The sequence below is a fragment of the Lipomyces tetrasporus genome (genome assembly GCF_029532465.1).
Source record: "Lipomyces tetrasporus strain NRRL Y-64009 chromosome Unknown POJ06scaffold_5, whole genome shotgun sequence".
Taxonomy (NCBI): Eukaryota; Fungi; Ascomycota; class Lipomycetes; order Lipomycetales; family Lipomycetaceae; genus Lipomyces; species Lipomyces tetrasporus.
The window spans coordinates 115,567-129,998 of NW_026611600.1; the positions used below are offsets into that span (position 1 = coordinate 115,567).

The 14,432-nt window shown below is 47.2% G+C and overlaps 4 protein-coding genes across 4 annotated transcripts; 2 read left to right on the forward strand and 2 right to left on the reverse strand.

Annotated features, from left to right (window-relative positions):
- Positions 1 to 85: 85 nt before the first annotated feature.
- Positions 86 to 2,035, forward strand: POJ06DRAFT_222213 (general substrate transporter; the record flags this gene model as incomplete). The annotated part of the gene is made up of 5 exons (XM_056185644.1): positions 86 to 156; positions 206 to 549; positions 602 to 1,338; positions 1,410 to 1,614; positions 1,674 to 2,035. The coding sequence occupies 5 exons, from the start codon at positions 86 to 88 to the stop codon at positions 1,793 to 1,795; spliced, it is 1,479 nt and encodes a 492-aa protein (XP_056043666.1). The 3' UTR covers positions 1,796 to 2,035.
- Positions 2,036 to 4,573: 2,538 nt separating this feature from the next.
- On the reverse strand, positions 4,574 to 5,759 carry POJ06DRAFT_252084 (uncharacterized protein). Its single transcript, XM_056187481.1, has 3 exons — positions 5,373 to 5,759; positions 5,134 to 5,308; positions 4,574 to 5,077 (listed from the first exon to the last, which is right to left on the reverse strand). The coding sequence occupies exons 1-3, from the start codon at positions 5,629 to 5,631 to the stop codon at positions 5,029 to 5,031; spliced, it is 483 nt and encodes a 160-aa protein (XP_056043667.1). The 5' UTR covers positions 5,632 to 5,759; the 3' UTR covers positions 4,574 to 5,028.
- A 1,892-nt stretch (positions 5,760 to 7,651) lies between these two features.
- Positions 7,652 to 10,227, reverse strand: POJ06DRAFT_99928 (putative facilitated glucose transporter). The gene is made up of 10 exons (XM_056191901.1): positions 10,027 to 10,227; positions 9,580 to 9,956; positions 9,274 to 9,530; positions 8,843 to 9,223; positions 8,635 to 8,792; positions 8,485 to 8,579; positions 8,297 to 8,430; positions 8,184 to 8,243; positions 8,034 to 8,126; positions 7,652 to 7,981 (listed from the first exon to the last, which is right to left on the reverse strand). The coding sequence occupies exons 1-10, from the start codon at positions 10,165 to 10,167 to the stop codon at positions 7,827 to 7,829; spliced, it is 1,851 nt and encodes a 616-aa protein (XP_056043668.1). The 5' UTR covers positions 10,168 to 10,227; the 3' UTR covers positions 7,652 to 7,826.
- A 2,538-nt stretch (positions 10,228 to 12,765) lies between these two features.
- Positions 12,766 to 13,989, forward strand: POJ06DRAFT_99937 (uncharacterized protein). Its single transcript, XM_056191902.1, has 2 exons — positions 12,766 to 13,046; positions 13,099 to 13,989. The coding sequence occupies exon 2, from the start codon at positions 13,101 to 13,103 to the stop codon at positions 13,599 to 13,601; it is 501 nt and encodes a 166-aa protein (XP_056043669.1). The 5' UTR covers positions 12,766 to 13,046; positions 13,099 to 13,100; the 3' UTR covers positions 13,602 to 13,989.
- Positions 13,990 to 14,432: the final 443 nt, after the last annotated feature.

A 14,432-nucleotide genomic window follows, 5' to 3' on the forward strand; every position in this document is an offset into this window, starting at 1 on the left:
ACGTCTCCATTTCGCCAATTTCTATTCTTATTATCTAACGTGGACCTCAGTCCATTATTCCATCTACTCGTTGTAAACATACATCATGAAACTCCAAGGGAACGCCCTCCTCGCCGCAGTGACGGCATTAACCGCCCTAGGTTTTATGCAGATAGGGTTAGTATCCAAGACGAAGTGGCGTACGGTTTGACTAATGGCAATATAGATTTGACATCGGTCTTATGGGGGGTCTGGTCAACCAACGTGCCTTTAATGACACGTTCAACTCACCTAGCCCTACCATGTTGGGCTTCATCGTGTCGATCATGGAAGTCGGGGCATTTTTCGGCAGTATATCAAATGCGATATTTGGTGAATCTATGGGACGAAAGAAGAGCACTGGTCTCGGAGTAATCGTCCTGATCATTGGGTCTCTCCTACAAGCTACTGCCTACCATCGATCCCACCTCGTTGTTGGTCGGATTGTGACGGGTTTCGGTCTTGGCATTGTGAACTCGACAACCCCTGTTATGCAAGCGGAATTTTCGCCCAAGGCCACGCGAGGCTTGTGTAAGACTATTCCTTGGATTGTAGATAATATACTGAGCTAATCGATTTGAAGATGTCTGTGTGCAGCTAACTACGCTCAACCTTGGTACTCTTCTAGTGTACTGGATAGACTATGGCTTTTCCACCCACGTCAACAGTTATGCCTGGCGAGTGCCTGTCATTTTACAATGTGCATTCCTCCTCCCTATGCTTCTGCTCCTACTTCATGCGGATGAGACTCCTCGGTGGCTCGCAGCACATGACCGCCAAGATGACGCATTAGAAGTCCTTCGCAGGCTCAATAATGGAAAGATCCCCGACAGTGATGTCGTGGCCACATACGAAGATATTCTTCGGACTGTGTCTGCTGAGAGAGCAGTGGGTGCTGGGTCATGGAAAGATCTTCTTAAAAATGACAAAATCCAGAGCCAGAGGCGTTTTTTCATTGCATGCGCAATTCAAATGTTCCAGCAACTGGGTGGAATTAATGCTATCATCTACTATTCTGGAACAATATTTCACAAATCAGTCGGTTTCTCGGCAAATATGTCCAGTTTAATGTCGGGATTCCTACAGACCTGGATGTTTCTTGCGTCCTTTATTCCTTGGCTCTTGATTGACCGCATCGGCCGACGCCGACTGCTGCTATCCATGATTAGTTTAATGGCTGCCGTCATGGCTGTGCAAAGTGCTCTTGTGCGTCAGATTGAGAATGACACTACCATCGGCCACGTCAGTGGCATTGCCGCAGCTGCTATGTTGTTCGTATTCGAGGGAGCGTTCACTATCGGTTTCCAAGCTACTGTGTGGGTAAGTCGAATTTGAATTTTCCTCTCTCCTTTATTCTGATTCTACGTACGGTAAATAACAAACCTTGAAAGGTCTACCCAGCCGAGATTTTGCCACTCCGACTTCGACAGCGTGGCTCAGCAATCAGTACAGCGGCAAACTGGATTTGCAACTACATTATTGTACAGATCACGTTGCCAGCAGTCACCAACATAGGCTGGAAAACTTATATTATCTTTGCTGTGCTGAATGCTCTCTGGGTCCCTGTCATTTTTTTCTTTTTCCCTGAAACTAAAGGTAAAGCCCGCTCGTCCTTCTATAATTGGGTTGCTCGTTGCTCTTTCTAACGCAGATAGGTCTACAACTCGAGGATGTCGATCGTTTGTTTGCTGGGCAGGACGAGCATGTGACAGGCGGACTATTCGATACCAAAAGCACCCGAGAAGAAATCGAAATGACTGGGCCACAGCTTGCTTAATCATCAGTCAGTCAAAGAAATTCTATATCCCCGTTACAAACGAGTCAAATCTGTTTTGGAGATCATAGTCCTAAAATAGTGTGTGCTGTACTATTTCATACATAGTTACGTCAGATTGTCAGGGTTTACGGGTCGTATAAGCGTGCACTACTAAACTAGAACACTCGATAGCAAAGGCAATAATTAGTATTTTATAAGGAGATTCATGGGACAACTACCAACTATTCTTGTACATATAACTGGTGCTGCATGCAGCGAGAGGGTGACAGGGTGAAAACTCTGTACATATAGCTGTGCTGCATGGGCCATGCAGCGGGTGGGGGAAGGGAGAGCGCCCATAGTAAAGAGCCGCATTACCCTGAATTACCCTGGGATTTGCTGAATGGGAAAGCTGCACCATAGTAAAGGCGGGGGGGGGGGGGGGGGGGGGGGGGACTCCCTCAATTGACCAGGGTAACCCCTTCAAACGCAGCCAAGTACGCCATGACGGTGTCCTGGTGCCAAAAGTCTGAGTCGGACGGTATCCTGGCGCCAAAAGACCTGGAGACCTGGTCCGGCTTACCCCGAAAACGTCACCAAAAATATGGGTTCCTGAAATTAAATAAAAAATGGTAGCATCAGAATCAAAAAAAATCAGGCAATTCGGATGATAAAGTTATAGTTATTTCTATTGGTTATGACGAGGCAGCGACACAGTGAGCGACTACAACTGCTGCGTGGATGGGGTCAGGTTAGGGCTTCGGTAAGATCACGAGGACAGTGTGGGTGACCAGCGAGGTCAGGGTCCAGGGTGTATTGTTGGGGGTTAGCGTTCTGTCAACGACAAAATGCCAAACTAACGTGATCGGCAAGCTAACCGATCGCCCAACCAAGCCGATCGCAAAAACCCACCATCAGCTTTATTTCTCTACATAGCAACCCACAGCGACGATATATAACATTATAATAAATGAAAATTTATTCTGCATCCCGTTTGCATGTACGTGAGGTATGTCCGCTTTGGTTGCAACGGCTACACCGTCTGATAGTACGTGTTTCTTCTACGGCTGCCCTCCTGTTGTCTTCATTGGGACCACTTCATCATGCAGTGGTGTACCAACGCAAACCATTCTTGAAGTTTCGGCGGAATTGTCAAGCCACCTAACTACCTCTCAATGTTTGTGTGGGCCCGACTGTCTGTGTGACATAAACCCAAACTGGTTTAGAGTGGTGTGGCGCCTTTTAGCGCCGTTCCGCTAACGGTCGTTGTTGAAAATTGAGGGTGTCGTGGTGCCAGCTAAATGGCGTGTGATTTCGATCGACCTGATTACTCAGCTGCCAGTTTCCATGCGGGGAACTGAAGACTATAATGCGATCTTGACGATCGTAGACGGGTACACGAAGATGGCTATATTTCTTCCAATCAGAGATGACATTGCTGCACCGGAGTTGGCTGAGCTCATACACACAGAAGTGGAGCTTAAGTTTGGACCTCCAGCTGGTATTGTAACTGATCGCGACTCAAGAATTACGAGTAAATTTTGGGCAGAAATTTGCTACCATTCATTGGTCAAGCGCAGATTATCTACAGCTTTTCATCCCCAGACGGATGGCCAAACAGAAATTCTCAACGTTAAAACTTACCTTCGAGCGTTCACCAATCTTGAGCAGATTGATTGGGCCAAGCTATTGCCAACAGCTGCTTTTGCATATAACAATAGTTTGAATCACACACTCCGGATGTCGCCTTTCCGAGCTATGTACGGTTATGATCCCGAATTCTATGTCGACGTCGCGGACGACGTCCCCGAGGGGGACATACCCGCAGCCAAAGACAGAATCAAAAAGCTACACGAACTTCGAAGAACACTGCGAGATCAATTCATCAAAGCACAGCAAAGACAAATCAAGTACTACAATCAGAGACACACACCAATTGAGTTCAAAAGAGGTAGTCTTGTGAAGCTGTCAACTCGCAATCCGAAGCTGAAGAATAAAAAGTTTCAGCCGAGATTTATTGGGCCTTTCAGAGTGACTGAAGTCATTGGAACACAAGCTTACAGACTGTCACTGCCTGAGCAGTATTCCAGACTCCATGATGTGTTTCCGGTTCAGTTAATAGAGATGTACCATTCGAGAGATGACAATGATGAAATGCCAATACCTGAGCTTGAAGAAGACCCTGATCAGTACGAAGTTGAAGAGGTCAAAGACAAGCGGGCTATCAAGGGCAAGGCTCATTATTTGGTGAAGTGGACAGGTTGGCCTTCAGAGTACAACCAATGGGTTGCTGAAGAGGATATGGCCAATGCCCACCGTGTTATTCACAGTTTTGAGAGATCCCGCTGAGGCAAGAGACGCAAGGAAGAGGCGGAAGGAAGAGGTGGATAGGGGGAATACGAAGGGGTGAGTACGAGAGACATTGTAGTGGTTTTCCAAAAGAATTGCTATAGCTACGTCGGTTTTACCACTACATGGACGACTTAGTCCAGCAAATGCGTGTTTCATGAACTCAGGCTTGCGAGGACGAAAGCCTTTGAGGGGGACATAGTTGTAACAACCCCCCTCTTCCCCGGAGTAGATTGACATATCACTGGTGATGGATATATCACTGGGTGATTGGGATGTCAAGTGTGATTGATATATCACAGGGGAATGGACATATCACAGAGTGATATTGTGTGATGTAATTATAGTTTGTATTATCGACATCACATAGGAGATTCCGGAATCACCCGGTCTCTCAAATGTCGATCTATAAGAGGGTGCCTCTGATCTTCAAGGAGGAGGCAGACTTCAGTCGAATAGACATTCCCCCCCAACTTGCATACTTCTTCTAGCTACGCTATAGTGATCCCTCCCTGAACCCTTTTAGTGCAACCGCACGTTACAGCACCCGTCCCATTGTGTGTGGCCCATCCTGAATCCGCGACGAAGCCTGATATCTAGCTACATTTCGCACAAGTCCATTTGGCATGGGGAGGCTCAAAATTCCTGCAATGAACGTAGTGCAGCCTAGCAGAAAAAATCCCAGTGGAAGCCTCTAGGTTTCTTCAAGGGAAATTCTCTAGCTTGGGCAGTCAAAGTATAGGACGACTTAACATGGTCATAGTAGAAGAGCAGCATGATGAGGAATCCAAATGGAATTGCAACGAAGACCCACTTATCCAACTCCCAAAAGTCGAGTAGCCAGCCCCGAGGCTACGTAGGATAAAAGGATTTGGTTATAGGTACTCGGCCGATATTTGCGGCTTTCAGATTGCCAGGGATACTTGAAAAGCCCACCAAGAATATGGTGCCGATCTGCAGGAGACGTGTCAAATCTACCAACTGCCCATTAGACAACACATCTAACTCACAACATAGGCATAATCTGCCAGTATGCTTCGGCACCAAGGTTTCCAGATGGTGCTTGATCCCAACTTCTCGAGAGCATATATAGTCGCGAGTACAAGATTGCAATCATGGAGCTCAGATAGCCAGCAGCGCTCCCTTTGGTCGAAAATTCACTGACAAGCTCCTCTACACCCTTGACTATATGTGGCGTCAACAGTTCCATCCACTGAATGACCAAAGAGGACAGCTCAAGCACGCATACCAATATAGATGATGCCGACATACATGCCAAAGGATTCGCTAGAGAATTCAGTCGCATAGCGCGTGTAATCACACATGTTCCACAGGGCGACCAGCCAGTGGAAGATGGCTGCCCATATTGCCGTCCAGCACATGAACTGGGGGTAGATTGAAGGATCGTACTGTGTGATAATATCGTAGATAGTGTAGTTGAACAACGAGATCAAACCGGTGATACCGACGATGGTAAGGGGTTGGGCTCCAAGTATACTGAAGACCATGGCAGCAAGCGCAGAAGAGAAGATTGCCTCGTTGGCAGTGGATGCAGTTGATGAGGATAGAGAAGAATCGGGCGACGAAAGTTCGGAGAGCTCGGAGTCATCTGACAGATCGTCGACAGAGATTGGAACTGGTTCTGGGGAGCTCGCAGCACTCATAATGACGGAAAGCTACCAAGTCACAGCACAGAGAAGAAGTCGGTCGAATGTTATTATAGTTGGCCTGAAAATAAAGTTAGAAGATGGATATGAAATGGTGGTGCCAGTAAGAGCGATATGACAATTACGGATTAATGGACGCGTGACGCGGTAGCAGAAGATTTAAGGTACCTTGGTTACAGCACAAATTAAGTGGGGATAGGGTATCTACGAACATTACTAACCATCAATCCTACCGTAGGCATACCCATAAACCTTTAAAATCCCCATTTTACCAACTTCTCAGAGTCTTATCTTATCGCGAACAAATACACTGAATACACTAAATCCACGTACTCTGGAACTTCAAATGTATGTAGTGGATTAGTCGGAAACGCTCTAGTGTAGATTATTTAGTTTAGTGCAATACACCAAGTGTATCAACTCGTGTAAGTCGTGTAGTTGCTTGGGTCCCTGCCTGACGGTGCTGGCAAACGTTCGATACGTGAACGCGTCAGTGATGTCGCTCCAGTAGTAAGGCAAACGCCCCTTTTTACGTCGTGATACATGCCCCATCCAGGCCTGAGCGGTCGATAGCTCCTCCAGCCTCGAAGGCCATCATATATGTAGGAGTCATGTGTTTTCTCTGGAGTCATCGCCGACCTCGCGCGAGACCCGGCAGAAGGTGACAGCATAACGTAGTGACTGTCGTAAATGACAAAAGATTACGAATAATAGGAAGAAGCGCAACCCACAGAGGCCTAGCTAAGCTGAACGCAAAAGAGCACCCCTAAGAAGGACCGGCTCGAACAGTTCTGGGTGGTTCAGGGTTAGCCTAAACAACAATCGTCCGCTACTAGCGACTTTCTAAGTCTGTGCGCCTCAAGGAGTTGTCATGCTCAGATTTACGCTTGGTCTATACAATCATTAATTTAGAGAGGGTAAGTTACCCGGCCGGGGCGGAGGGCTTGGCCAGAAAAATAAATGACAGTCGTGGTGCGTCGAAGCAGATTAGCTAACATGTTGGAATCCATCATGTAAGGCACTTGCCATTCCAGTGTTGTCCTGTTTCAGGGTAGAGGGATTCGTCAATACGTATAGTAAGTATAGCGCTTGTGATCGATGGCTCAGCCTCTCCTGTGTGCAATTTATATGAGTTACTGTACAATTTCGTGCGGTTGGATGACGTCGTAAATTCGTTTTTTACTATCTCATTGGAATGATCGCTACAGAGCTGGCCCTAAAGCGCACTGCTCTTGCTTGCTCACGTCGGGTTCATGGAAAACCCCGTAAAAAAATTAAGACGATGGAAAACATGAGCACTCAAATTCTTGAGCAACCTTAGGGTGCGTTTAGATTACCGTAATTATTTCCCACTTATTTGCCACTTATTTCCTACTTATTTCCTACTTAAATCCCACTTCAGTTTTCACTTATATGTCACGTGAATTTCCAGTTAGGCTCCCACCGCACCAAAAAACCTAAAAAAGGAACGTTTTCCTTGGCACGTGCCACACTACATTTACCTCAGCCAAACTGATTATTTGACGGGTTGACGCGTCAAATCCTCCATTACTGCGGTTATGTCGGCGTGGAAGTTGGTTCCGAGGGGGTGTGGAAGGTGTTCCGAGAGGGTGTGGAAGTGGGTTGAAGTACGTTGTAGAGGGGGAATATTTAATAAGTAGAAAAGAAGTGGGTTTGACCTACTCATTTTTTTGTATGGGCAATTATTTTCTACTTATTTTCTGAAAAAATAAGTGACGTTGGCGTTTGGATTCCCAATTATTTTCTAATACGCGCGAATATATGTTGCACGCAGACTGTGGGTCAGGTGTGACGGTTTCCCACACAATATTGTCGTACCTCCCAACAGATCACCCAGCGGCCAGAGTATGGACGAATAAGGTCGCCGAGCTGCGCGTAGCCAAGCCGCACTTGGGCGTAGCCCTTGACACATTCGATACTCTATAATATAACCAGGTCTACTTCCAAGCCCGTGAACCTTCATCATTCGGAAGACAATCTCGTCTAGTCTCTAGTAGCTGTGATCATCCGCTATCCTACGCGTCAAGGATAACGTCGGCTTTTTCAGCCTTCGCGATGATTGGCGGTGGCTTAGGAATGTTCTGACGGAAGATATGGCGTTTGATGAAGTAAGGAAGCCATACGGTCAACTCATGCGAGATGAAGTCCTTCGTTGGGACCGAGAAAACCTCTGTAGATGCGTCAGTAAAAGAACAGGATGAGTCGCGCAAATTATCCCTTACGATCCAATTCTTCCAGGGTGAGCTGCTTGGTCTCTCGCACAAAACAGAAGATCATAAACCAGGCCACAAGGTTTAGTCCAGCATAGAAACCGACTGAAACAAAGGTCAGCAAAATGCTCGGTAGTAGATCTGGGTCAGTGTTTTACTTACAAGCTCCAGATGGAGTCATGACGGTGCGCATTCGAGGGAATGTTATACTAAGGACACCAGCTACAAAATATTAACGAGTGAATCTTCGACTAATTCGGGTCTGGGGTACTCACCAAAAGTGTTGTTGATGCAAACTGCCCAGGCCATAGCTTGCTCACGCTGGATAGTCGGGAACACCTCGGCAGAGTACTGGAACGCGACCGGTCCTTCACCCAACGAATAACAGATGGTGAAGAGGTAGACGAACCTGGCCAAAACCATTAGTCAAACTCGGCATTGCAAACATCCTCGGTGAGCTTACAGGACAACTGGTCCGATTTGCGAGCCACGGCTACCTGATGTGTTTAGGAGGGAAAGACCAGCGGCCAATAGGAAGATACACATGAAAGGAAAGGTCTTTGTAAAGCAAGTTATTAGTCTCCAGATGTAGACCTTTGACCCAGCGACTTACAATCAAAGTCAAGGTTCTCCGGCCTTTGGTGTCGATGAGGAACAGAGTAGGGATCGTAGAGACGACTTGAATTGCACCATAGCCTAGAGACGCATAGAGAGCCTGAGTAGCTGTGTAACCTACGTCTTCGAAGATGGACGAACTGTAGAAAGAGATGACTGCATGCTTTCAGCACCGAATCACATGAACAGGACATGGGGTGACTTACTGTTGATGCCGCACATCTGCTGAGCAATCATGACAGTCGAGGCGCCATAGTTGGCTCGTCTAATCCGAGGCACAGTAAAAATGTCCCGCATACGAGCGAAATAGCCAGCACCTTTAGCCAGTCGAAGTTCCTCCTGATAGAGAACCCACGCGTAGTAGTAGTCCCTTGCGGCGATAATAGGATGAGCCCGCAAGCGTGACATTGATCGGAATGCTTCGGCGTGCTTGCCGTACTTCATGAGCCAGCGAGGAGACTCTGGGCAGAAAAAGATACCAATCAGGAGGATGAAGGACGGGATGAATGCGGATCCGAGTTGGAGACGCCACGAGATCCTACCAGTGTCTTTGACAATGACGTTGGCGCAGAAGCCCAAGAAGATACCTGAGGGCGACGGTCAGCGAATATCTCGAAACAAGTTAGAAGCAGCTCACCAATGACAACCCAAAGCTGCCAGAACATGACGAGTGCACCTCGAACTCGCGCCGGGGCCATCTCGGCCGAGAAAATAGGGACCGTAGCGTTCTTTGCGCCGATGCCAATTCCCATGACGAATCGCGCGGCAAACAGTCCCTGCCATGATTTTGCGAAGGCGGCGCCGATCGGGGTGGCCGTGAGACAGCAAGCAGTAATAAAGATCTCGCCTCTCCGGCCAAAGTAATGATTGAGTGGATCGACAATGAAAGCACCACTGTGTTCAAGGTTAATTACCGACACTTAAATTCAATCAATATACTTACATGAGACCTGCTGTCAAAAAGATGATGGCGTTGATTGCACCAACGATCCATTCGTCCGTGCCGGTGCCATCGATACCAAATTCCTGAGGAAAGGACAAGTTGGCGCCGTTGGATCCAGTCTGATCCCATCCTTGCGTGGCGGCTCCGATGGCGCACAGGGAGATCGAATACCACAGCATGACAGGGCCGTGCCATTTGTGGTCCCTCTCGTACCTGAGCGCCTCACGCTCTTGATCATCAAGCTCAGAGACCGTCTCGAATCTTTCCGGGTAACGCGCGACGAGAGCAGCCCGGCCGAATACACCGGCGTGCTCAGGTAAACCATGCATTTCGGCAAAAGCCCGAGCATCGGCAACAGCCTGCTCTGAGGAGACGCTCTATAATCGAGACTAAAGTTAGCGTCCATGCTCGATATGACGATTTGGGGGGAGCAGGAGCAGGTCTCACCGTCAGGGGATTCACTACAACGTTGAGGGCAGCCGACTTACGGCCGCCATCTCCGTCAGCACCCTCATAGTGTACAGCCGGAGTCGCGTGCTTCTCAAAGTGAGAGGCGCCGCTAGCGTCCGAGAAGCTCTTTTTGCCCATGGTGACTGAGTGACGTAATGGCAAGGGTAAGAATCCGGGGTATGACAAGAAGCAAATTGGTTACACATATATGAGACGGGCAGGGCTTGCACAGCTTATATACTCTCAACACTCGTCAAGGCCATGTATGGGACGACGATTACGGAGGAAGTCCATCCTGGTCAGGGTTAGGGAAGGTTGTTTCCGGAGGTGCGAGAGACAATTCGGTTTCGTCCGAAGTAGATCAGCCTTGGTGTGTTCGCGTCTCGGTGCTTATCTCTCCGCGAGTTTTCTCACCCTGTTCACGTCACTGGTCACTGGAGATTGGTCGATCGTTGAGTTCGCTGTTCTGATCTGGTTAGCGGCTTTGCCGTGTTTCCCCATTTCATGACGTCATGAGGTCTGCTGTATTCTGAATGAAGCTAGTTCATTCGGCGTCGCGGCTTTGGTGGGCGAGCGGGGGAGTTCTGTCGCGAGTTTTCTGCTGCTGAGGCCTTGTTTACCGCAAGCAGGGTAACGCCATTGAGCCGCAGGCGGCGTTCCAAGGGGTTTTTCCTCCGCGCCGATGCGGCGGCTTCGCCTGGGCTGCGTTCCCCCTGATTGGCGCGCCTCCTCTCCCGCGAATCCTCACGGGGTTTCCCGAAAGCCTACGCTCGGCGCACACTGCCCCGCCCTCTCCCTTTTGCTTTCTTAAGCTAATCCTTTTGTATCAATCTACCTTGTCGCAGTAAATAAAGGCTTCAACCCTCCCAGTTTGCTTCAGATATTACGCAAGGCAACAGCTTTTCTTCAGGGTTTTTTCCCAATTGGAGCAACCCTGGCATTGAAGTTGAGTCCGCACGCAAATTCGTTTCTTTCGTACTACGTGCACCGGCATGAGACACGGAAACGTGAGACACGGGGACGCAGCCAAAATTAGTTTGTTATTTCTGATGCACACTCTACCCGGTTAATGTTGACAAATCCAAAACAATATTTTATCAATTTCGTTAACAAACGGAATCAACAACCGAAAGTGTCACAGACGAATCTTACTCGTTTGCATACTAGCAACTATATAATCAATAGTTAAAGAAGGAGATTCATGGGGAGTAAACGACCATTCCTCTTTGGGACTAGTGTGGTTTTGCCATGGTATACGTCGGACAGCGGATTGTATTCATCGCTGGCGGAATTAACCTTTGCGTCCTAAGTCCTAGTTGATCTTCTCAGGTACACATTTACCGCGCCATCGTTCCTCAGGCGACGCCGTCGCCTGTACAAGATGATCAAGATGAGTTGCTAGAGAGCGCCAGCACAGTGATGCCGTGCGGGGCCATGAGGACGGAATATGATATATGATGTATTCTGCAATAGAGCCGTAGGCTAGTAGATCCCTGCTCTAGAGAGAGTAGTCAATGACTGTATTTTCTTACGTACTATTATATTCACTAGTACATGTAAATCTTTACTTCTTAAAGATTAGTAGGGGTGCACACGAATGACGAATATATTCGCATTCGTGGGAATATTCGCAATTCGAATATTCGGTGTCTCAAGCTTACGAATGCGAATGCGAATAAAAATATATTCCCATTTAAAGCGCCCTCGGACGCGAATCTAAATGGGACCTCCATTAGAAGGAAATAATGGCCCCATCCTAAATGGAGCTCCCATTTAAAAAAGAAAATGGAAGGACCATTTAATGGCAAAGGATGCTAACATACTGCCAGCACCGACAACGTCAATGCTCAAAGCCCGGGTCATTTATTTTCAAATGCAATCAACAGTGAACATACCCCAAAAAAGATAGAACCTTTCCAGCCAAATTTACGACACCATCGCTCCAAATGATGATATTCTGCAGCAGTTCCTGGAATATAAGGGACTCGATAACATATCAAGGACATATGATTTACTATGCATGCCGAAATATGCGAATCTTAGGAGATTTTCTGCTTACACAATTTCTAGTCTGGCTAAATACCTACTTGTGACAATGGCATTGGCGGCCCGTTCACTTTGCAGCTCGGTCATCAGGTCGCAAGCCGGCATCTTGGCATCTTGGCATATGGTCATTAGTCACGCAAGCCGTCGGCAACGTAAGATTGGATACTGACGCGTGGCGGCAAGTACCGGTCAGCGTAGTAGGTTAGGGTTACTTATTAAGAGCTATGACGCCGTCAAGCTTGCCGGCCAATAACTGCGGGGCTTTGTTTTTGTTGGTTTACAGTCCAATCGGTGGTCTTCAGCGGGCGATTTCAACCGTCGAACGAGCGCACTCTTATACTAGAGACTGGATCCCGACTACGAGAGCAATTCAACGATTAGTCAAAAGAACTATGTGGGAGCGATAGCCATCAGTGTCGCACAAATCTCAGTGCGCAAAATAGAACTTGCTCGCTCGGACGCTCTACGCCGTGTCAAGTGATTGATCTTCTCGAACCTTCACTAACGACGACGTTCGCACGCATTTGATTGATAATTAATCGACAGATGCTGATAGACAAACGAAGGTGTCAATGATCCGTCCTGACCCCGTCAAACGCTGGATTTACATCAATGCTTCGTGTTAGGCAACAAATCAACTTCACCGGCGGCGATGGGTGCTTTCAGTTGCGCTTACTTGGGCCAGTCTTGTTGTTTCTCCTCTTGTCGTCGGTTGCCACATTCTTGCATGTCGATTCTGGTCTGGACAGCTTGGTAAAGGACAGGAATGGGTGCGAGCCCGCACGGACGGACCGGTCCCAGTCTACTGGTGTTTATTAAACAACTGCTACGTGCAAATCCTGAACTGATGCAAATTTCATCGTCGCACAGGTCTACGAGCAACGCCCGAAGTATAATATGCACCCTCCGTCCCAATCCATTCTGGACGAGATAAGTCCCCACCCCTAAGCCTCGTATAATTCTGATTTGAAGTATATTCATCTGCATGCTTCGGCATTGAACTGTTATTAACGCATGATCCAGGAATGTCTTATTTAATTCGAGCCATTTTGATAGTGTTTGCTGTCGCCTTCCCGGTATCGGCAGACGAGTATATCAGCAAAACGACCCTGTGTTTGTTTAAAGGCCACCCTAAGCATTCTCCTGAAGAAAGTATGTATTGGGTCGAACAGAAACACAACCACTGGAAGATGCCTTTCTATACAATGAGTGACCTGGAGTACAGTAATTTCAAGTCTATTAAAGTTGCTCTCAAGGATGGATCGAAATCGGACGCGTTGATCTACCTATATGATAATAGACAGTTAGCAACCCAGAATGTGAGCTTTGTGAATTTTGACAAGACCGCCTATCATTTCTCTGGAAGTGAAAAGTTAGACTATGAACAATTTAGGATTATAGGCGGTCAAAGGATGGTTGTTGACTTTGGATCTTGTCGTAAACCTGAGTATAACTGGGAGTATGACGTTTCAAGCACAGACGGTACAATCGCTGGTTACGTTTTTCGTACTTGGGGTTATTCTTAGGTGGTTGGACATATTGAGCTTTTAACTGCATATTTTAGACGCTGTCATTTGCTAATAGGGTTGAGGTTGAATCTCGGATCTAGATAGTTAGTTTACTGTTTATTTCGTTTTTATTTTTATTGGCTAGAGTTGCTATTCTCAAAAATAAAAACAAAAGCAGCTTGCTTTAGAGCATTGATAATGGTTTTTATTTTTTACGCATTATTGCTGGAATTGCTGGACTCAAAGAAGTTAAATACATAAGCTAACAATCTACATGACTGTCCACAGTAGTGAAATGCAAATGGTGACATGTGGCTTAGACTTGGATGGTCTTGTTAGCTAGTTATTAGGACGGCTGTGTGAACATGGCGTGCAAAATGAGAGCGACGTATGTCAGGCCCGCCTTCTGATCGCCGGGAAGGGAGTACTCGATACATTTAAGAAAGACTAGTTCCCCGTCGAAGAATAGATTACATATTACACAGTCAAGCCGCCATCTACAGCGCCAAGCGATTCAGCAATGTTACGTCATAGCGCGCATTGAACGCACTTGAGGATGCGTCTGATTGTCTTGGCATACTCTTTGCCCAAAATAGTCTGCTGCAGATGTGGCAATCGTCCATGAAATGGTACCATGCCACATCCTTGCTCTTCATGAACCGAGAGTAACACGCATCTCCAAATACCAGAATTGACCAGCCCATTCGTTAAAAAGAATATAGTAATATTGACTTTCAGGACGTACTGCTAGTTCCCGCGCCACAGGCACATTTAACTCCAGGGCCCTTGAAAGCTGTATATGCTCCTCATATTTAACAGTTAAATTTGTTAAGGTAGCCTTCTTATAGA

Excerpts from the sequence above, each read along its gene's own strand:
- POJ06DRAFT_252084 (XM_056187481.1), bottom strand. The coding sequence starts at position 5,631 with ATGGTCTTCAGTATACTTGGAGCCCAACCCCTTACCATCGTCGGTATC. Across the intron at positions 5,309-5,372 it reads TGTCGGCATCATCTATATTG|TCAAGGGTGTAGAGGAGCTT; the intron begins GTATGCGTGCTT and ends CGCCACATATAG. Across the intron at positions 5,078-5,133 it reads TGGCAGATTATGCCTATGTT|ATCGGCACCATATTCTTGGT; the intron begins GTGAGTTAGATG and ends CGTCTCCTGCAG.
- POJ06DRAFT_99928 (XM_056191901.1), bottom strand. The coding sequence starts at position 10,167 with ATGGGCAAAAAGAGCTTCTCGGACGCTAGCGGCGCCTCTCACTTTGAG. Across the intron at positions 8,431-8,484 it reads CAAATCGGACCAGTTGTCCT|GTTCGTCTACCTCTTCACCA; the intron begins GTAAGCTCACCG and ends GGTTTTGGCCAG. Across the intron at positions 8,127-8,183 it reads CATGACTCCATCTGGAGCTT|TCGGTTTCTATGCTGGACTA; the intron begins GTAAGTAAAACA and ends CCTTTGTTTCAG.
- POJ06DRAFT_99937 (XM_056191902.1), top strand. The coding sequence starts at position 13,101 with ATGTCTTATTTAATTCGAGCCATTTTGATAGTGTTTGCTGTCGCCTTC.